The sequence below is a fragment of the Miniopterus natalensis genome, chromosome 2 (assembly GCF_054644295.1).
Source record: "Miniopterus natalensis isolate mMinNat1 chromosome 2, mMinNat1.hap1, whole genome shotgun sequence".
Lineage (NCBI taxonomy): Eukaryota > Metazoa > Chordata > Mammalia > Chiroptera > Miniopteridae > Miniopterus > Miniopterus natalensis.
Genome location: NC_142082.1, coordinates 172419017 through 172441096, shown reverse-complemented (window position 1 = coordinate 172441096; position 22080 = coordinate 172419017). Strand labels below are relative to the sequence as shown.

Sequence of the window (22080 nt, the reverse complement as noted above, 5' to 3'; positions counted from 1 at the left end):
TAACTCCCAGCTCTGTGTGTCTGCAGTGGCCCCCTCAGTCCCAGCTTTTTTCCCACCACTTTCCCCACAGACACCTGGTGATCTGGAGACCACACTCGGTTCCCCAGATGGGATCCACTCCTTCAGGCATTGAGAAGTTTAATTCTATGTTTTAAATGTCTTTCCTCCCCTGGTGAGCTTGTAGTTTATCAGCTAAACCCCTTCAGAGGGCAGGTACCGGTACCTTCATTTTCCAGTGGTAAGACTGAGGCTTAGAAACAGACTGTGCATCCCGTCTCTCCCTCCCCTAGATGACTCGTGGTCTTTTAACATCTGTACAACTCCCACCCCCTTCCTTTTGCTCCTGCCACCCCTTTTTGCTTTAAATTCCCTTCCCTCTTACCCTGAGCCATGCGAGTCCTGGCTGTCCTTCCAAGCCCAGGGGAAGTGCCACCTCCTCTATGAGACTTTCCCGGTTGAGTCCATACAACATTCCCCTGTAGCTCTTTGTAAGCCCCTCCAGGCAGTCACTGTGTCTTAATCATCTTTGCATCGTCCCATGGAGTTCAGCAAAAGAATCGAGTATTTAGTGGGGATACAAGTCTTTGCTGTTGTAGCAGATGAAATCCAACAGATGTAGCCCCAACTCACTCCCTTTTCCACTGACCAGCTATTTTTAGGGCTTCAGGGTTGTCCCAATATTTTAATATAAAACAAAACAAAACCCACAAAAATTTTCTTGCCAAGCAAGCTCCATTTTGGCTGACTTCAGGAGAAAGGCAGATATAAGCCCATGACTTATAGAAGGTGTTTTATTGTGTTCACCGGAGGATAATGGGGGAAGAATGCAACAGTGTAACAATGAAGGAAGGAAATGAACTAATTCCTGCTTTGGGGGAAGCAGACAACAGCTGTGCACCCGGCTGAAGGAGTGTTTTCCAAAAGCGAAACAAAACAAAACACACACAAAATGATTGCTTATATGCACTGAAACCAACAGTGAGCACTTTTAATAGAGAAAAGGGTCTGTCCCATCACTGGGCTTATCTGCATGCTCTGAGTGTGTAACCGCTGCCTCAGGACCCTGACTATGAGAAGTGTTGCCCCTGAAAGCACAGCTAATATGCTTGGGGAATATTTTATGTGATAGTCGTTGACTTTTCCGTATGTTATTCTCTTTGAACTTCAAAGAAAATGAAATGATCAGAGGGCTCCTGCCAGTGAATGAATATTCACCAGGGCTTCTCCAGGGATGAAAAATGCACCATGTGTGTTGTGAGAGTTTATCTTTTTGTAAATTATACCCTCGGGCTCCACAGGATGCCATTCATCATTTAAAGAAATAAGAGTTTGTATATTTTTTTTCAAATTCTGTTCCCAAATAAAAGCCTGTTGCCATTATGTTCAGTTTATTGCCAAAAGTGCACACCGTTTAATAAAATATATGCAATAAGGGAAGATGAGCACACTGAGATTTTTTTTTCCCTCTATTTCAACAGATAGAGCTTCATGAAGGAAGGACCAGTTTAATTAGGCAAACAGGGCAAGCCAATTAGAATAAAAGATTCCCTGGAGCCGTGTAAAATACAAAGTGGAGAGAGTAATTCTACCTAGCCCCGTATTTACAACTGTGGGAGTTACATAATTACTGCATAAATATTTGTCGAAATTCTTGTGCGAAACCGGGTACAAATGGAATAAAGGAATGTTACACATCAGGAGGAGAAGAGAGGGCCGGCCTCCACCCCGGCGATGCCGGTCACTGCACGTCCCAGATTTCGCAGAGAAGCGGGGTGAACTTGTGGTCGTTGACCCGCCACGACATCAGCATCTCCGCGTGGTGATGGTTGAACGTCCGCAACTCCGTCAGGCGGCCCAGGAGACAGGCGAAGTGTTGAGGGTTTTCGGGCTGGTGGATCTTGCACAGCTTCTGCAGCACTTCGAGCAGCGGCTCCTGAAGCTTCTCTACGGCCTCTCTGTCCTTGATGTATTGTCTGTCTGTTTTGAAGTTGAACAGAACACGGCAAAATGAAAAAGTGGAAGGTGTGGCACAGTCATAGTAAGGCTAACCTTTGAAGCGTAACTCACACGTGGTGACAGTTGACATGTACAAGTGAAGTGTTCGACTGGATTAATTTTCACACATGCACATACATATACTTATATAATCACAACTAGGTCAAAATGTAGAAAATTTACTGCCCTCAGAGGCCTCCCTAAATTCCCCTTCCAATGAATGCCCCCAAAGTAATATGGTGAACGTAAGTATCATTCCTGGTGGGTACAGCCCAAGGACTGGAATTGCTGAGACGCAGGGTTTGTACATGTGTCACGTTAGTAGGTACTGCCAAAATGTTTTTCTTCTTTCTAATTATAATGTTTTATGGTACAGCAAAGTAACAACTAGTTTCTGACTTGATATCCTGTATAAAATGGTTTAAGGCCACAAGTTATGAATGTGGCATCTCTTACTCCCAAATAATTAAGCAAAAAAGTATATAGAAAAACACACGTACAGAGGTATTCATTTCAACATTGTTGAAAACAAAAAATTGGAAACATTCTGAATCTCCAAATAGATGGTAAAAACTAAGTAAATGATTGGTCATCAGTACAATGGAGTATGATGCATGTAGTACAATATACTTTTACCAGTATAATTTTTTAATGACATGGGGAAAGACTTTTGAAGAAAAATACACTTTTTAAAAAGGCAGTTATATTTTCTATTATGTTAAAAAGTACGTCATTTCATTTAGGTCCCTGCTCAAATAACCCCTTAGAAAAGCCTCCCCTGACCGCCAATTAAATTAACATCTACCGCCACTTTCTTGCCTTATATTCTTACCTTTATATTTTTTGTAGCATTTACCACCTCAGTAATTGCCACAAATTATTTTTATTTGTTTCTTCATTTATTGTCTTTCGTACCCTACTAGAATGTAGTGAGCTCCCTGCAGCTGTGTCCTGCCTCTTTCCTCACTGCTGTATCCCCCAATGCCCAGAGCCATGTTTAGCGCGTAGTAGGTATTAAAAAGCATTTAGTAAATGAATGTGAGGTTTAGGAAAAAGTCTAAGAAGAAATACACTGAAATGTTAACATGGTTCAATTTGAAGTCCATTTTGCTTTTTGATGTTTCCGTGTTTCCCAGGTTTTCTTTCATAAACATTGTTACGACGATACTGGGAAAAATGCACAAATTGCATGACACTGAAAATGTAACATCAGAATTACCTGGAGAGAGGATAACAATGGCCGTAAGCAGAGCATACTCTTCCTGAGTCATTCTCAATTCTGCCACGCTTTTATAAAAACTAAACATCGGCGTTATATACTCATCAGAAATACCTGCGGGGGAAACTCGAAAAACGCAGAGGCGTGGTCAAGTGGCTGAATAACTGAAAAGTGTAATATTACAAACAGATCAAAACACACACACACGTTGATATTTGCACCCATAAGCACACATTTCAATAACGACTGTATATTATACGTTCCAGCCACAGGCAGGGCAAAGGTCAGCTAACAAAGTCCTCGAAATATAACGAAATCAATGATTTGTGTGTCTTTTCATTTTGGCAGTGCCTTTGTTTTAGTCACTACTGTCTCTGACAATGATGATGTTCTTGAATTGCCAAAAAATCTCTCAACTTCACCATTTTCTAGATGGGGTTTGTTCTTCTTTTTAATATTAAGATCTATAATCAAGGCACAGATAGTATCTTAAATAACTTGCCCCAAATTATTGTTCTTCAGCCCAGAAGTATAAACAGCTCCGCTTAATAAGGGTTAGAGTTCTCATCAGAGTCCGGATCTCTCCCTGAATTGTCAAACCTGTTTACCCCCCCCCCCCCCCCAGCTAGGCCCTGGTGCTTGGCTTTGCTCTTCCAACTCAACATGTCCAAAATGAAAGACACCATGTGCAGAACTAAATTCTTCTTCCTCCAAACCCACCGCATTCCTAGCGTTCCCACTCAGTGATCGGTACCCTCACCCACCCAGGTGCCCGGCCTGCCTTAGAGATTCAGCCTCCCTCTCGCTTGCTCAGAATCACCTTTCTAACATTCAGATCACACCCTGACTCCCCACTTCCTACCAACCTTCAAAAACTCTCTGTGGCGTTTAGCACAAATGCCCTTCATTTTTACATAGGAAACTCCGGGACCTGCCCCCTGCCTGTCCCACCACCCACTGCTCACCCCCATGATAATCACAGAATCACATTTATTGAGTGCACTGTTCCAAACACGTCTTGCACTATATAGCTCATGGAAGCTTCCTAACACCCCACGGGACAGGTACAGAGAGCCTATACAATTGCCCAAAGACACACAGCTGGTGGAACCAGGATAATAGAAGGGTCTTCAAAAAACAGTTTCCTACAGGATGGGTCAAATATAAATCTGCCTCTGAATTAGAATCAATCATCAGAATTAAGCCCTCGCTGGGTAGCTCAGCTGGGTAGAGCGTCGCCCCGATACGCCAAGGTTGTGGGGTCACTCCCTGGTCAGGGCCCCCTTCCTTTGTCTCCCGAAAACAAATAAATAAATGATCAGAATGAACCACAACAGCCCAAACAAAGGGGTGTTTCCATTCTCTATGAGCAGCAGTTTGTAGCCCAGGAAATGCAGGAGAGCATCCTGCGGAAGGGGGGCCTTGTCCCTGTTTCCCGATCCCGCTTTCTGGGGACTCGCTTCAGGTTGGCTTTGTCGGGCTCTTTACGCCCCGTTTGCTGAGTTTTGGTCACAAGGGGGAGCTATGTTCTAACTTAACCGCAAAGACTACTAAGGAGAAGCCCCAAGCTGTGAAAAACCGGTCATATTTCTATTCCTCTGTTTCTTCCTTTCCCTTTTCCCCCCCAAATGTCTTCTTGGTTTTTTTTCTTTTTAAAAAAGACATCTGTGATTGATAAGTTAATTTTCCAGTGATCAGAAGGATTCTTTGAAAGAATCACCATTCGATAGAATTAACACGATGCTCTTGTAAGTTATTTTAAATGTGAATGTCTGTGTCCTAATTAACTTTCTAGTTTTAATTGGACACAAAAAAATAGAGCAGAGGGGCGTGTGTGTGTGTGTGTGTGTGTGTGTGTGTGCATGCGCGTGTGTGATACACAAGTGTGCATTTTATACAAGGGATCCTTGTCAGGCTGGGACACCCCATCCATGTTTCAATGTTAAATTCAATTTTGGTTTTCTCTCTGGAACTTCCCCTGTCACCATGTAGCAGACCTAGTGGCTCCCTTCTCTATGTTCAATTCTATTGCTCCTGTCACAGCTCATTTCTCTCCATCCCATTCGAGTGGGAAGCACCATATAAATGTGGTGAGAATAGGAACCGACGGCTGTATTCCCAGAGCCTGGCACACTGCCTGGCCAGTAGAGCGGGCTCCATCGATGCTTCCAATTCACCTCTGTATCCTTAGTAACTAGCATCCTGCTGGAGACATGGCAGGAGATTAACAAGTGTATATGAAATTAGACAATATTACATTTGCTACTTCCTTGTGATGAAGGTGACATAGTTATAAGATGTGATGGGGGGAAAGGATGCCATTAAGACAATGGGAACATTCTCATGGTGCTAAGAGATTGGGCCCTGGCCAAACTCTCTACATCAACTGCTAAATTGAACTCAGAGTTATCTGTGCCACAGTGCTGGCCTTACGTAAAAAGCTGCCAACAAATTAGTAATTCAAAAAAAGCTATTTTCAATAGAAAATATTTCATTAATAACACACTTCCCGTTAGTCCTAGTGGCTAAAAGTTATCTGGCCAAGTTAGACCTCGCCAGCGCTTAGGAGTTGACAGGGTTTGGGCTGTCAAGTTCTGGATTCATCTCAATAAAATTCACCACTTTTTGTACATTAGATGTACAGACACTGTGATAGTGTGGGAATGATCCTCAAGCAGCTGGCAGATTAATGGAAGAGGCAGACACATAAATAAATACAAAATGTCCAAAATGGGACAGATATAAAGGGCTGAGGGCCGGTGGGAATATGGACTCGTGTATTACTTTAACACTTCCTCCTATTTGGAAAAAACTTTCTTCCTACAATTTGAGCCCCAAATTTGTTCATGCCAGAATTATTACATGACCACTTTGAGAAACAAAAGGAGAGGTGTTAAAAATTCTAAACTTTACGTGAGCATTTGCTTTTCTTACAAATAGGCTGTCCTTCGTTTCTTTACAGTTCTAACCTTTATTTCAAAGACAGCATTGGAACCCATAGCTTACATCTGCTTCCTCGGAAAATTTAGTTCTTACTATTGTTTTCAGGTCTAAAGCAGTGAAGTCATGTATATTTAAAGAGAGCCAGAAAGTAAACATAGTACACTACATACAGTGTACTTTGCTACTACAAACTATCTATGACTTTATCACTCTAGTAAGAATTTCTCCTTTCTCTGACCTCACTGTCTCTTCGTTTTATAATTTACTTTAAAACCATTTTAAATTGCTATCTGTGCTTATACTTTCTCTCTGAGCCAAACGGCAGGAACCATATTTTACTGGTCTTTATATTCCCTACCCACTGATATTTGGCAAGTATCAGGCCCTTAGTGAGTGACAGGTGCAACGGAGTGAAGGAGCGCTGGGCTTTGAGTAGGGCGGCTGTGCTCACCTCCTGGCACCCTGCTGACTGACTGTATGCCCTTGGGTAGGTCACATAGCCTCTCTAAGCCTGGTCACCCATCTACAAAATACAAGCATGGCGCCCACCTTCAGGGGCCATTGGCAATACTAACAAGATGATACAGGTAAAAGCAAACCACTGCAAAATCACAAGATATACTATCATCCTGATAAACACGTACGACATTGAATATTTCATTCCTGTCTGTTATGGGGATCAAAAAAGGCCACAAAACACTATGAATTTCAGAGGTTATTTATATTTTTAACTAACAAAACAAGTTTCTTTGGTTTGTGAGATGTTACTGCTCATTTCTTTGATGTTAAAAATGTAAACTCTTTCAGTGTTAGCGAGCCTATTTCAGTCCTGTCATATTTCATGGTATTATATGATTATTCCTATTTTTAATAAAAATTCCACCTGAAAGACCTAATTCTCATAAAACTACATTAGGAATAAAGAAATTGATGCACTAGAATTATGTAGAAACAACCACAGGTTGTGTCCGATGTATGCTCTGAAGCCTCAGTGAACATAAATAAACACTACAACCCTCATTAAGTAAATGTATCTCAGGAGACAGTATCTTTGTGCATGTCATTGGGATTTAATAATAGCAAACAAAGGAGTATGGATTTGGAGAACAAGAAAAGAAATTTCACATTAAAGAGTGTGTGGGCATAAACAGGGTAACTGACATTATGTTACTGTGAAATTAAATGTACAATAGAAGTACGAATCTTTGCATAAGAATGAAAAGTTATTCTGAAAGGTCATCTCGAAAGACCAGGTTTTTATATGGTGTGTGGAAGAGGCAAGATTCTGAAAATCCACTGGGAGAAGCAAATTCATAAATATGAATAAATAGAACCGTCATGATAGATAATAAGATACTAATCGGCATGTGAATCTGGGTGCTTTTTATTTTCACAATACGTGGTTGATGTTTGGGTAAAGCATCTTATGAACTAGAGGCATGCGTATTTATTTATAGAGACCACATGCTGGAAAACTTCATTTTTCAAATTTTCTGACACTCGTAGAATCAGGTTCTGAAATTTATGTTATCCAGCAAGGAATTTTTTTATTACATATTTTTAACCTATAAGACCCTCAGCACTTCTCACCTCGTTGCTGCGTTGGTCTCTTCCCAGGCCTCTCTGCTGCTTGTCTCAGTCTCTCTAAACCTCCCTTCATATTACTGCTAGAAAGATCTCTCCACAGCACATCTATGGTCATGTCACGTCTGGTTGGAATATTACACAGGTGCCCCATTACACAAGGAATAAATGAATCTGCTTTTGTGGCATTCGGTGCCATTAATAATCTCGCTCTTGCCCGGCCAGGCGTGGCTCAGCGGTTGAGCGTCGACCTAGGGTCCAGGCGATCGGGGTTCGATTCTCGGTCAGAGCACATGCCCGGGTTGTGGGCTCGATCCCCAGTCGGGGGCGTGCAGGAGGCAGCTGATCAATGACTCTCTCATCACTGATGTTTCTCTCTCTCCCTCTCCCTTCCTCTCTCTGAAATCAATAAAGATATATTTTAAAAAATAATAATAATCTAGCACTTAATACAATTTCAGCTTCATAAATATTATTTTCTAATTATATTGAAGTACATGTGAGTTCTATTCATGGTTATTCTGTCATTCCTTCACATCTTTGCACTTTCTACACTATTATATTATAATGCAGTACATCTTGGAATGCGTTTCTCAGACTTTTGTGGCTTGACAAGTTTCCAGTCATCCTCCATGATTCAGCTGTCAACTTTGCAAGCCTTCCTGACTCACCCAATAGACTCGCACAGGAAGGCAGGGATTGTCACAAGGAACAGGGCTGAGCCAAGTTCCTAGAATTTGATGGAATTTGGGCTCCCCAGAGTTTGCCGAGTCTGGGGCAGGACTGGACCTGTTGGGGTGAGTGAGTGGTTCTATACTCAGAGGAAAACCATCTTAAAAGAAAATAAATGGACTAGACTCATAGCTTCAGATAATCATCCATCCATCCACCCATCCATCCGTGCATCCAATTATCCATTTCACAAATATTTGTTGGAACCTACTACAAGCCAGGCATGCACTAGGTACCTGGGATAAAATACTAAGTCAAAAAGAGGCATTCCCTGCCTATGGAGTTTTTAATATCAAATCCATGTGATACTGTAGCCAAATATTAAAGTTACACAGGATTTCAAAGCGGTCAAACTAGTTATGGGCTCTATTTCAACAGCTTTTAACAAAAAAAGGGCATATAGCTAACAAGCGGTGGAGCCTCGATTCAAGCCAGGTTCTTAATCACCACTGTCTCGTGATGTATAAACCAAGACGACATCGACCAGAGTAAGATCCTTTGATAGCTAAAGAGACATATCTATAAAATTAAAAATATTTTGTCACATGAGTCATCACCCATTTTTATCTTATTAGTTTTTAAAAAAGGAGATTTGACTCATGGTTTTCTGAAACAGAGCACTGTCGCAGTGCATGGGAACCAGGACCGAAGAGCCGGCCGGGTTAGCTGGAGAGGCTTCCTCCGCGACAGGCCGCGGCCTCAGCCACCTTCTGCAGAGAGAGCCACCGATCTACGCTCAGTAGCCCGAACTATGAAAAGTCAGCAGTTTGGATAAATGGATAATATGAACTATCGATCACTCATTGCAACTTTAAAATCAGGACACTTGCCCGTTAATTAGTAACTACTTACTGCCTTGCCTTAACCGATGGGCATAAAGATCTCGTTCAGCCGTATGAATAAGTGCTGGAGATCTGCTGTGTGACACTGTGCCTGTCGTCAGCAACACCACCTAAACATTTGTTAAGAGGGTAGACCTCATGTTAAATGGTCTTACCACCATAAAATAAAATTAAAAACCAGGACATTTAAGTAGTTGGCCAAGTGACTGGCTAAACCATCAATCAGAAAAAGTTTATTGAGAAGATTTGGTTGAGAAGAATTGAAAGAAAAGCACTAAGACTTGTAGAACCGGATGGTGCCTTAGAGGTTCCCTGGTTCAACCCTCCTCCCTTACCCCCAGTCTCCTGCACACACACACACACACACACACACACACACACACACACACTATAATTAAACCCAGAACAGGTAAGTGATAAAATCTGTCCAGGACCAGAATCCATATTTCTCGACAATGCAATAATATATTCCTCAGATCCCTCTCTTCCTCTCCCTTTCTCCTGGCAGCAGAGGTCACAACCTTGACACCTCCTGCCTCCTGCCGGGTGTGTCCCATCCTGGCTCATCCTAACACAGCTGGAAGATCTGTAGAGCATAACTTGATGTTTTTCCCTTTCCACTCAAAAGTCTTCAGCGTCTTGCCATTACATAGGACATAAAGAATGAAATCTTCAGTCCAGCATTCAAAGCCCCCACCATTTAGTTCTGACTATATCTTCTTTTTACCTCTTCTTAATATGACTCTTAATCCAATCAACTGAACCATCCACTCTTCTTTGTGTGCATGACCTGAGCTTTCCAGCCTCAGTCCTTTGCTCCTGCCGCTCCACTCTGAGTATCACATCAAACGTTGTTCAAGGTCCAGCAAAAATGCCAATGAAACCTTTCCCAGCCGCTCCCAACTAGAAGTCATCTCTCTCTTATTCTTGTCCACATTTTATCTTAACTATCTCTTGACGTATCTCTCTAGTTCATATCTCCCACTAGGCAGCAAGCTTCCCAGGGGAAGGAACATGCCTGATTTCTCTCTTCACTACCACCATCCTACCTTGCTCCTAAGGAGTTGCTAAACCAAAAAAGTCAATGGATATAAAGGAATAATGCATCTTTTGAAAGAGTTTTCTAAAAAATCTACCAACGGTGCTAATTATGTTTTCAGTTTTAAACTAAGAGGAAAAAACATGACTATGGCAAGGCTGCTTTTAAAAAGCAATTTTCAATTATTTTACTTACATCACAGTTGCAGAACTGCCTGAAAACCCTTCTTCCACTCTCTATACTAAAATACTAGTTGGCTGAGTATTTAAACTTGCTCCAGTCAATTATAGACTAATAATACTTTAGGGAAAAAAGGTCTTCAAGAGTCATCCCATGTCATTCATACCCCCAATCCACATATAAAATCTCTCGGGGAAATAACAACTTACCATATTTTAAGTATCTTTTAAGATAAATTGCATAGAATTCCTGGTAACCCATTCTGATATTATTATTATTATTATTATTATTATTATTATTATTATATCACCATCTCCCCACTCCCTCCCATCTGGCAACCATCAGCTGTTCTCTGCATCTATGGTCTGTTTCTATTTTGTTTTGTTGAGACATCCTGACGTCGCTTGACGCTCTGTGTTACAATATTACTCCATGATAAGTTAAACTGCGTTACTCATACTATTATTTCATTTGTCTCTTGAGAGGAAGTGCAGCACGGTGTTTAAGACACATGGCTCTCTCATCCATAAACTGGGAACAATAACAGTACTTATCTCATAGGATATTTTCAAAGATTTGATGGCATCATATATGTAAAATATTTAGAACAGTGTCTGAAACCTAGTGACTGATATATAAATGTTGCTGTCATTATTTCTTCTTACTTTTCTTTGAATAAAGATTGATAATAGTTTGATACATAGGCATTCAGACCTGGAGGCTTTGAATAAATGCATTTTTCTAGACTGAATAACCACAGCTCCTTTACATTATGTGTTTCATCAGACTAATTAAAAAAATTTTTTAAATCCCTCCAGTGGTCCAGTGAAAAGAGTATTGTTCATATTTTGCTATTGCAACAAGGATTTTTGAACCAAGACTCTAAAGCCCCATCTATTTAACATAGATCATTATAGGGCCATTCTCCGTGTTTGTCAAAATGGGCATATAATATTGCATAAGACAAGCAAGAGCCTCACCTTCGTGGGTTGTACGAATTTTTACTTGAAGAAACAGACTCTTTTTACCATTAACCCAGTCACTTACCACTCTTTCGAATTCTCTCTTCCAACAAGTCCGCATGACCAGCTGGAAGTTTCTTATTGAAAATCTCAGCTGAACGGAGGAACATAGCTTCCACTGCAGACCCTTTCAGCAACGCAATCTGATCTTCGTGGTCCAGTGTCTGAAATCCTGGGTGAGGTTGATGACCAAGTCAGTATCAAGGAGTTGTGAGCGCTACAAAACAGCATGTCATCACCGCCGGCATCCCCGCTCATGAAACATTTTCATTAAAACTGCTTGTAGTTGTTTTAAGATTGGGGAGTCAAGTTGAGTCAGTAAGTATCTATTGTGCTCTCCCAAATAGAAGCTGACTTTTATCCCCATCGAGTGGGATTTGATGAACAAGTTGGGCAAGAGAAGGCGTCCAGCCTACACCGAATATTTAGATTATGGCAGAGACAGGCTGATACAGGCGAAGCAACCCTCGAAAATCAGAGGCAAGCAGACTCTCCGTGAGCCACTAGTTTAGCTACATCTGGTGTCACAGCTCAACTCTGCAGAATGGGAATAGCCACAAGCCCGAAAACTCTTTAGGTGGATCTGGAGGTGTAAAGAAATTTTTGGCCAATTCACGAATCTTTAGTCAATCCGGAGACTGAGTCGCACTTCCAGTAAAAGACCTAATCGAGGTCATGTTGAGGTGTCTTCTCCGAGCTCAGCACTGTGCCGTGCAGGGCGGGGGACACGGCTGATGTAACGAATGGGAAAGAAACACAAGCTCGTGTGCACATGCGGACACACGCACGCCCCGTGGGTAGAGATAGAATAATGCCTTCGGGCCTGAGTGGCTTAGGAAAGCATTCAGTAGCAATGGGAGTTTAGAGAAGAGTAACACTAAGGCTCAAGAAGCAGCGTCCCCGTGTCAGAGACTCAGCGCTCCTCAGAGGGCCGGAGCCACGCCAGGCCTCTAGCACCCTGGACAGGGCTCGATGAACCGCGTGGCCTGACTCCACTTGGCCCTGCACAGGGCACTTTCACTATCAGTCTTGCATCACCATTGTGACTATTTGTAATGATGCCATTTCTATAATTATTATTAAAATATACCTTTTCTTTCTCAGGGTTTTTTTGCCTTTTCTTTCCTTCTGTATTTTTAATTTTTTCCCTCTGCCTTACTCACTAAACACACGTATATTGCACTCCTTTCGTCCCTCAGGAGCCAGTGCAGGCACAGGGTGGAAGATGTGTGTAAGATATTGCCACTGCTTTCAGATAAGCTCCCTTCTTATGAGTAAGATTTTTTTTTTTTTTGGTCTTCAATTATTTCTTGGTTCAAGACCAACTGACCATTTGAACTGAAAAATCTTTTTTCATACACAACAAAAACCATCCTATTTCTCCCTTTCCAATTCTCCTCCCACAGTTTCTAACTCTTGAATAATCTTGTTTTTGATCAAGAGTGCCTTCAGTTTAATTAGCATAGAACAAATTAAGTTCCTCTTTCATTGTTAATAAAGAAATGAGAGAATGTTAATGTTTCGATGATAATAAGAACTTCCCCCCACATTTTATGAATTTTATGTAGGCTTATGTTTATCCATGACACATTTAATAAAATAATAGCATAATGCTGGGAAAGAAGGCAAATTACCATGTTTAATTAAAATCCTATGTCATAAGTTACCTTCTGTAATTTAATATTATAGTGTCATGTAGCTATACTAGGTATTTATTATACTCTTCTAGACCATGAGATTTTAATGTACTAATATATGTTTAAAACACTGAAACCACCTAAACCTATGGACTTAGATTGTTTTGAAACTGTGTCTGAAAGAACTGGAGGCTGGGAGATAAGAATCTTGCATCTAATAATTCTATTCTTGCTCACACCTCATTATATTTTCACAAGCAGATTTCTTGACTTCAAATGTCTCTTCTCTTTTATGTCACCTGAAAAACTCCTTTTTGTTTTATATTTATTATTATTATTTTTAAAATATATCTTTATTGATTTCAGAGAGAGGAAGGAAGAGGGAGAGAGAGAGATAGAAACATCAACGATGAGAGAGTCATTGATCGGCTGTCTTCGGCACACCCCCAACTGGGGATCGAGCCCTCAACCTGGGCCTGTGCCCTGACCGGGAATCGAACCAGGATCTCCTGGATCCTAGGCCAACACTCAATGGCTGAGCCATGCCCGGCTGGACTCCTTTTTGTTTTAGGCTCAACTCAAATATGATTCTCTTAGAAGCCTTCCTGTCTTTCTCAAATATAATCAGCAATTACTTCCTCTCTGTTCAAACAGCACTTTGTATACACTTTTTTTTATTTTATAGCCTTTAATCACTATCCTTGAAGGTAATAGCTAGGTACTTAGTATAGAGTAGGGATCAACAAACACTTATTATGAAATGAATAAGTGGGTGAATCACAACATAGCAAAGTCACAATTTCTTAATTTATCAATTAGGAAGAGTTAACGAAAATTATTTTAAATAGACTACCTGGCTCTAACACTTTATGTCTATAGTAGACAAATTAAATTAGAAGGGAGATAATTCTCCTTTTGCAATGAACAGACCTGCCTCTCTTAAAGTCACACGAACATATTGCACAATATAGCACAAAAGTAACTGCATGTAAAGATACCTGGTAGCTTTTTTGTGAATTCTACGAGAATCTGTACATGACTGGTAGCCATTTCAGTTAAAATGAGAAAATTTTCTTCTGCACTGAATTCTTCTTTTAACTAAATTTTAAGAAAAAAGCAAGTGATTAATAAGTAGATAAAAAGATAAAGCAATATAAAATCATTAGGCTAAAGATCCAGATTTAGGTAAAATCATTTAAAGACCCAGCTCATATTTTTCAGATCCTTGGAGAGCAGTTACTGTTACCAAGATAGATCTGAGACTTCTTACTCATTGGTTACTTAATGTTGCTAAAAGTTTAAATGTGTAACTTAAATTTTCAGCTCTAATCATTTCAAAGCAACACATTTATATATTAATTCCACCTCCAACATAGTAAAAGCCCCAGAAAATATAAACTTTAAACGTGTGCATTTTCCGGTAGTGTACGTACAATTTTATTTGTGATTTCCTGAGGCATCCTCTGTTTGCTGTATGAATCCATAATATAATGTAGAAGATTCTGTTGGTCCGGGGTGAGTTCAGTTTTCTCCTACACTGGCAAAAAAATAAAAGGTGTTAGGGAGGGTGGCTATAGGGCATTTTTTCTATATACATATACACTCATCTGGAGTAAATGAATATCAGAAATGTTGGGAAAGGCCCTAAATATGGCAGGAACTGTACACTCTGATACTTAGGCTCTGAGTGTCATTGCTTTTTCTGAGTCCTTGGGCAAGCCACATCACAATTCGCTAAGTTTGTCCCAAGCTACTCTTTTTCCTCTCTGTAAAATAGGGAAAACAAAATATTTCTTTCATGTATTTCTTAGGAATAAATAATAATCTGGATATGAAGCCTTTTGAGCCCATTCATAGGGAAGTTCAGTGAAAGTTCAAGGTTTGGTCATAACTAAGAAGTTTCCACATGTAACATGGAGACTCCGCTTGAGGGTATTTATTTGGAGCAGGGGCTGACACACGGGGGCCCCTGGGCCGAATCCACCCGGTTTTGTAAAGCCACTGGAAGACAACCACACTCATTTGTTCACATATTAGCAATGCTACTCAACGTTGAGTAATTGAGGTGGAGACCATGTGGCCAGGGCCTAATATATTTGGCCCTTTACAGAAAAAAAATGCTGACTCCTGAAGGTTATCGGCCTGGACAATTCAGACCCTAAACCTCTCTCTCTCCTTCACTGGAGCTTTGGAAGAGAGTGAATCACCGTGTCAGCCTTTTGCTTCCTTACCCCAAGTGTTCCTGATGAAGCACTATAGCAAAATAATACTTTCATACCCAATAATTTTTTTCTGAAATAAATATAAAAGAATAGATCTGAAAAACTAAATGTGGATGACGTTTCCTTTGTCGGTAATGGAATAAATATTGAGAAGGGCGTGACTTGAGCAAAAAACGGATTCTTGGTTTTTCAGCTAATGGCAAATTAAAATCCCTAGACCCGCCCTGTGCTTTCTCCCTTTGTTTCGCCGATCGCACACGATGCTGTGCCCCTGTCTGTCCCAGGCTGCTCAAAGGATTTCCGGTTCGGTGTATAAACTGGATTTTTCAAACTGAGTTCTGATTAAGAAGAAGCCCATTTAAAGCCCAATGGAAAGGCAATTCCGCCCACAGCCGTGGCTCTAACGGGAAGGTCTCCCAGCCGGACCACGACACGCCCAGGAGCTCAGCGGCTGGCGCTGGCAGGCACCGCTGCGTGTTATTACCCTGCATGACTTAGTTGTCGAGGTCACTTGTCGCAAGTCACGTCCTTCGCTGTCTTCGTTAATGGGCTGATCTGCATGCTGCTTCACGTTTTTTCTCAGACGTTTCGATTTACACTGAATTTCGGTTAACAAGCCTGAAAAAATAAACACAGGGACTTAACCAACCACAGAAAGTACCGTTGGCTGCGTGGTCACAAGGCCGCTGAGACGCAGCCGGGTCATCAGATGGCCCATGCGATTTGGCACAGAGCCAGTTCTAGCCTTTCTGATGTTTTAAGGCTTGGCCTTGAACAAGAAATTTCTCCTCTGTGAGTCTCGGCTTTTTCACTTGTAAAATGGGAATACTATCTGCCTTGCAGTGTTTTGTGTAGGTTAAATGTTACATCATTTTTTTAAAATGAGCTTCGTATAAAGGCTGGAATGCCAAAGCATTGTACAAATGCAAGGGATTTGCTCAATAAGCTGAAGAATGATGCTTCCCAGGGAATTTTGCAAGTTATTATTTCAAGACATAGTATTAATGTTATTTTTCACCCATAGCTGCCCCATAAGACATGTATTCAATTTCACATTAAACACATAAGTAATCATGTTGAATAAAACGAATGTCAAGATCCTTTAGAAAAAATTTCAAATCCTGTCCATTTTCATAGTTGTATAAATTATTGAGAACATCATTAAAGATGAAAGCAACTCAAGGGGACTTAGAAATTTTCTTTTGAATAATCATATAAAATCATCATTAATTTACACTTACGCAGAGCTACAAAAAGTAACATAGAATGATCTCCCACATTCCAATTTAATTTCTTCATTCCCTCATGGTTAATGAAACTAAATCCCAGGAATCTCTTTGTCTGGGGAATTCAGTTTATAGGATCATATGAAAGCTCTGCATCTGTTACTGGACAAGTCCATGTTCATAAATAATGTTACAGACTCTTTACAGGTGGCGCCTTGAAAAATGTCCTCAGAGCTTCAGATGGGACAAGCTCATGTTTAAGTGATGAGCCACATGAACCACCCAGTATCGCAGCAAATGTTTCCATGGCAAGATTGGGTTCCAGCAGCAGCAGCCCCCGTTGCCGTCTCTTGTTTCATATGCGCTGAGAGGAGATTGTGATCGGCCACTATAAAACTTTCATGCTCCCGGAGCTGCATTATTTACACTGGCCTATTTTCTGCCTTCTGAACACATTATTTCTCTGGGGCCGTCCCAGTCACCTGTCCAGTTTGGGAACAATAGACCTGGACTGGCCTTCCAAAGGCTTTTCTTTCGTGTGGCATTCCCTCCCTGACTGTTATCATCCCCTTGGTGACATTTGCTTGTCTCTTTGTGTTTTGAGGGGGAACAGGGCATATCTCAGAATCTGAGTGGTCTGTAGGATTTGCAGAATGAAAAATTAATATGTTATATCCTAGCATGCATTCCAAATGTTGATGAAGATTACGGTTTCTCACAAAGCCAGCAGTTAATACAGTGTCTTCTTTTATCAGATGGAAAGGCCAAATGATATTAAAACTCGGGGTAGTTAATTTCCTGTGAAAACTTATACAAATTGATTCAGAGCTGCAACCAAAAGCAGGAGGATTCTTAATAAAATGACTTGGTTTAAAACTCTATTTAGACAGTTCAGAGGCAGTTATACCTTATTCTTAACTTTTCCCACAACTGTGAATTTTTATGCAAGTTAAACAATAAATTAAGAAGATATTAAATCAAATTTGGAGGAAGCTTTTAGGCTGTCGTTCTTTGTAGTTTATTAAAATAACGCCACCTCACTCCACGTCTAAGTCATTGCAACAGTGAACAACGAAACAGCTGCTTCTTTCAGGTGACCAGAACGCTCTTTAGCAGACAGTTTGGATAATGCCAGTGATTCATTATCCTTTCCAAGAACTTAGACGGCTTAGTAAGTCCCTTCTTTAATACGTGAAGCACCATTCTAATTAGATGAGTTACCTGACATCTGCCTTCTTAAGAGATATTTAGTGGAATTTAATTGCTTGATGCGAATACCTCTATACATACATTCAGCCAACATTCCCATCTCTTTGCATTTCCTTAGCCGGCACTCTTGGCACTTTCTTCGCATGTACATGTCCATCACACAGTTGCCTCCGTTTTTACACTTGTACACGGCATTTTTGGTGATGCTTCTCCTGAAGAAACCTGTGGAGGAAACACAGCAAGGAGTCAAAAAGGCTTCTGACACCTTCCACTCAGGAAAACACACGAGGGCTGAGACGCCCGAGCGGCAGCTTCCAGGCCACCCTAGAGTGTACCATTGACAAAAGTGCTTTCGACTGCACTGCATCACCCAGAAAGCTGCTGTTTTTTCATCTATCTCCCCCAAATAAAGATGTGTTTCAATGATAAACCAATCTTAGGAAAAATCTTAGCTAGTCTTTGAAAGATAAATCATGTTCATTATACGGCCACTGGGGCTCAAGGGTGGGCCCGCGTCCTTACTCTAGGTGCTGGCGGTGCGCGGGCGAGTAGGTCGGCCCTGCCGTCTGGGAGCCTACGGCTGGCCCCGCGCAAGGCCCTGCAAAGAGCCGAACAGTAAAAGTGAGCTTCCTGGGCCGCGCTGGCCAGAGGAGGCAGGGAAACGGTCGGTCCTGGAGGAAGGGCTCAGACTCGGCAGTGAGTGTTGAGCTAAGTCTTGCAAAATGAGTTGCTGTTTACCAGGCAGACGGGGAGAGGTCACATTCAAGGTTTCAGCTCAGTACTTAATATGTCCAGCTTGGGGTAATAATGAAAATGCCAACCTTGATTTAAAAGCACACGTGTCCCCTGCGAAGGTACAGCCGCAGCCGCCTGCTCCAGCTAAGCCGCCTGGAGTGTGTTTCCAGTTCCTGACGACTTCATACCCTCAAAGTTTGGGGGGGGAGGTGACCGGGGCTTCCTTCCCGCTTCCCCTTCCCTCCACTTTCGACTTCTCCTCTCCCTGCGCCATCTGGCTAACCACAGCTCCTGACTCTTCCAGGCAAGGCCGAGTGGCAAATAAGGAGAGGATGGTGGGAGGCGATGGAAGAAGTGGCAGGAAAGCACTCCCAGCGCTGGCCCGTGTTGTTAGGAGCTGGTTTATAGAGCCAGCAAGTCTCTGAAATGGACTCTCTCTTCCTTGGGTTGGGCTCTTTAGAGAACACCTCCCGTCATTGGGATGCTTTCCTCTGAAGTTTCTTGCTGAGGGCAAGTTCATCACTATTCTAGCCAATGGCTTGTGACTCCGTCGGCACCTAGGAATCTGGCAATTCACCTCCACCTTCTTGACTCTGACGTCCCTCCATGTGGCCTTCTTACCATGGACTTAAGATAACCCCATCCAACTTTCTCTGGTCCAACAAACTCTGTGGGGCAGAGAAATCTCTCCCACTTTTCCAAAAGCAGCCAGCCAGCCTTCCTCTTGCCCTTTCAGACTTCTCAGGTGAAGTTCAGAGGCCCCGTCTGCAGTCTCCCTCAGCTTCAGGAGATGCGTGCCAATCTCCTCAAGGGATCCTGGTGAAGGCCTTTTCACCGGGCCTCGAGGCAGAAGGGCCTCCTTGGTATATAGAGTTTACCCAGGGCAGGGGGGATACCTTTTTCTAATTCTCACAACAGTGCTCTACGTTCCAGTGATGGACCCTAGCAGCAGACACCCGCACCCCACGTTCACCCCTTTCCAGTGGGGATGTGGGCTTCGTAGCACACTAGTCACATGCGCCAAAACCTTTGGAGCAACACTGCCCTATAATTTCCAGTTCCTGACGACTTCATACCCTCAAAGTAGGTGAGGTATTTAATTAGATTTTTACTCTCCGCTGCAAGATCGGCTCACTTTGGAATGTAGCATCTGGTGTCTCCATGTCTCTGCCAAAATCGAGACTAAAGTCCTTCCTATTTTAACAGCCTGATGCGATAATATTTTAGAATTATTAAGCACTCATTGGCTGTGGTTCTAATGGACCAGGAGGACTCCAGCCCAGGTGGCCATGCCCCAAAGCCCTCACTCTCAAGCACTGTGCATGCAATAATTGCCTCCCTTGGCTCACAAGAGAGTAGGAGAGCTTAATATTAAGTATCCACTATGCGAAACCTGCATCCTCTGACCTGGGCGATGCCAACATGAGTAAGGCGCTCTGGTCCTCAGAGCTTCCAACTTAGTGGGAAGACAAAGTAGTAAATTCCCAGCATAATACAAGATAGAACAATCGGAACCTATCAAACAATTCATTTTCAGAATGCAGATGAGAAGCAATCATTTCAGGTCCACACTATATGCTCCTGAAGCTTATGTTAAATTTAAGGCGAGGGGGTAGCAATTTCATCTCAGACATGGAGATCTGCATAGTGGTTATGACAATCTTTCCAGCAGAAGGCAATAGAAGATTATTCTAGTAAGCTAAGTATAACAGGACAATTTCCCAATAGCTAGACGCCAAGCGTCTTGAGGAAAAGGTACTATAGGGGCTGGGAATAACCCTGATTAATTCCAAATAGGGGTAATCAGGGCAGAATTCATGAGGGAAGTAGAATGAGCTGGGTCTTGGGGAATAATTATGATTTTGAAACATAGACTGTGAAGGATAGACATTCTGGGAAATGAGCGAAGGCAGGGAGTTATGGAAATTCCAAGGAAGTCCGAATAATCTTTCTCGATGGGAGGTTAGCGTGAGTGGCGGGACTAGTGGGAGATGGGTGAGGGAATGTAGTGGGGCAGAAGGTGGTTAAGTGCCCCTGAATGCCAGCCTAAGGAGCTGGGTCCCTGCTGTGGAGAAACAGAAGCCATCAATGGGTTTTGGGATTTGGAGCGTATGACCTGACCTGCATGTTGGGAAGAATCCTCCGTGTAAGGGAAGCAAGGTGGAACAGGGAGGCTGCAGATAGGAGGCTGACCAGCCAAGAGGTGGTCAAGGCCTGGACTTGATGGGGGGCAGGGGGTGTTGAGAACAGGGAGGAGGGGGAGACAGGAACAATCAGGACTTGGTGACTAAGTAAATATGAAACCAGAGACTGAAGAAACAGATGTCAAGGCTAAAAGTGATAGATTTGCCTGTGAACCTGTCAGTTGGTATAACTTGCAGTAGGAAAGATCTTACCATTTTCCTAAATGTCAAATTCAACCACGGAAAGTCTAAAAAAAGGACTGCTTCAGATCAAAGATGATATCTGGAGTGCAAATACCAAAGAGTGCAGTTTAAAAGAAACTATAGGCGAAAAAAGATATATATTTTTTTATAGCAAATCAGTGAGCTCGACGACCACTTTAGCCCACCTGAGTCAATCTTTCTACTAATCTCCAGCCCCTGCCAAGAATAATTCCCTTTAATAGAGTCAGATACTGATAGCTCAATAGTTAACAGAAATAAAATTCCTTACTCCAAGATGAATCAAAGGAACAGTGCGTAGGAAAAATCTGCAGGTATTTTTTACTCTGATATTAACTGAGAAAGAAATCATTATCATCTCAATAGCTGAGTTAATTAGCTTTCACTCTGAGGTGGCAACATTATATTATCACTACATCACTTAAACATGAGTATATATACTGTATTTATACTTATGCAAATCTATCCATACACATCCCTCTGCCTCTATCTTGTGCATATTCAACAATGCCCATATCAGAGAAGTCATTTGAAAATGAATGGAAAGGAAATTCGCTGAGGAACAGAGGCTCCCTGGTAACAAAAGATGAGTCCACAGGGCTGGCGTTGCACTGCGGGGATTCCCGAGATGAGCAGGAAAACAGCTTTTGGATGGTAAAATGGAGCCCTCAAATATGCAGAATCTTGTACATTCTGCTTTTCTGCTTCTTTATACACACAGAACCCACATACCACACCCTACTCTCAACTCATACACGTGTGTCCATGTGCACACACATGTGCACACAAGCACACATGCACAAGCCAGATTCCAGTAACTGACAGCAGGCTACTGATTACTTTGAAGCCATGGTCCCCCAGCCACTTACAGAGGATTTCTTTTGTATCAGGCACTGTCCTAAACACATTACAGATGCCTGTTCATTTAATATTCATAACAATCCTATGATATAGACTTTATTGTTATCTGCCTCCTACAGAGAAGGGGTCTGCGTTGCTCAGAAATAAAGTAATTCACTCAAGGCCCCACAGATGGTAAATGGTAGAGCTCAGATCTGAACCCCGATAGGCTAGGTTTCAAACTGTGCTC

At 42.0% G+C, this 22080-nt stretch overlaps 2 protein-coding genes across 7 annotated transcripts in view; both read right to left on the bottom strand.

The window, feature by feature from the left end:
- The window catches only part of GAS2L3 (growth arrest specific 2 like 3), a 33273-nt gene extending 32651 nt beyond the window's left edge, over positions 1-622 (bottom strand). The window contains exon 1 of the mRNA XM_016223232.2: positions 383-622. The gene's annotated coding sequence lies outside the window, so the exon portion shown is untranslated. The remainder of the gene's footprint in view (positions 1-382) is intronic.
- A 1116-nt stretch (positions 623-1738) lies between these two features.
- Positions 1739-22080, bottom strand: part of NR1H4 (nuclear receptor subfamily 1 group H member 4) — a 48229-nt gene continuing 27887 nt past the window's right edge. For 2 of the 6 annotated variants that reach the window (XM_016223156.2, XM_016223154.2), the window contains exons 3-9: positions 17920-18072; positions 15900-16033; positions 14627-14725; positions 14192-14291; positions 11582-11728; positions 3215-3328; positions 1739-1977 (exon numbers count right to left, since the gene is read on the bottom strand). In XM_016223156.2, coding sequence (XP_016078642.1) covers positions 1739-1977; positions 3215-3328; positions 11582-11728; positions 14192-14291; positions 14627-14725; positions 15900-16033; positions 17920-18072 — 986 coding nt within the window. Of the gene's footprint in view, positions 1978-3214; positions 3329-11581; positions 11729-14191; positions 14292-14626; positions 14726-15899; positions 16034-17862; positions 18073-22080 lie in introns of all 6 variants that reach the window. The other 4 variants (XM_016223157.2, XM_016223155.2, XM_087813976.1 and 1 more) reach the window with 3 other exon arrangements.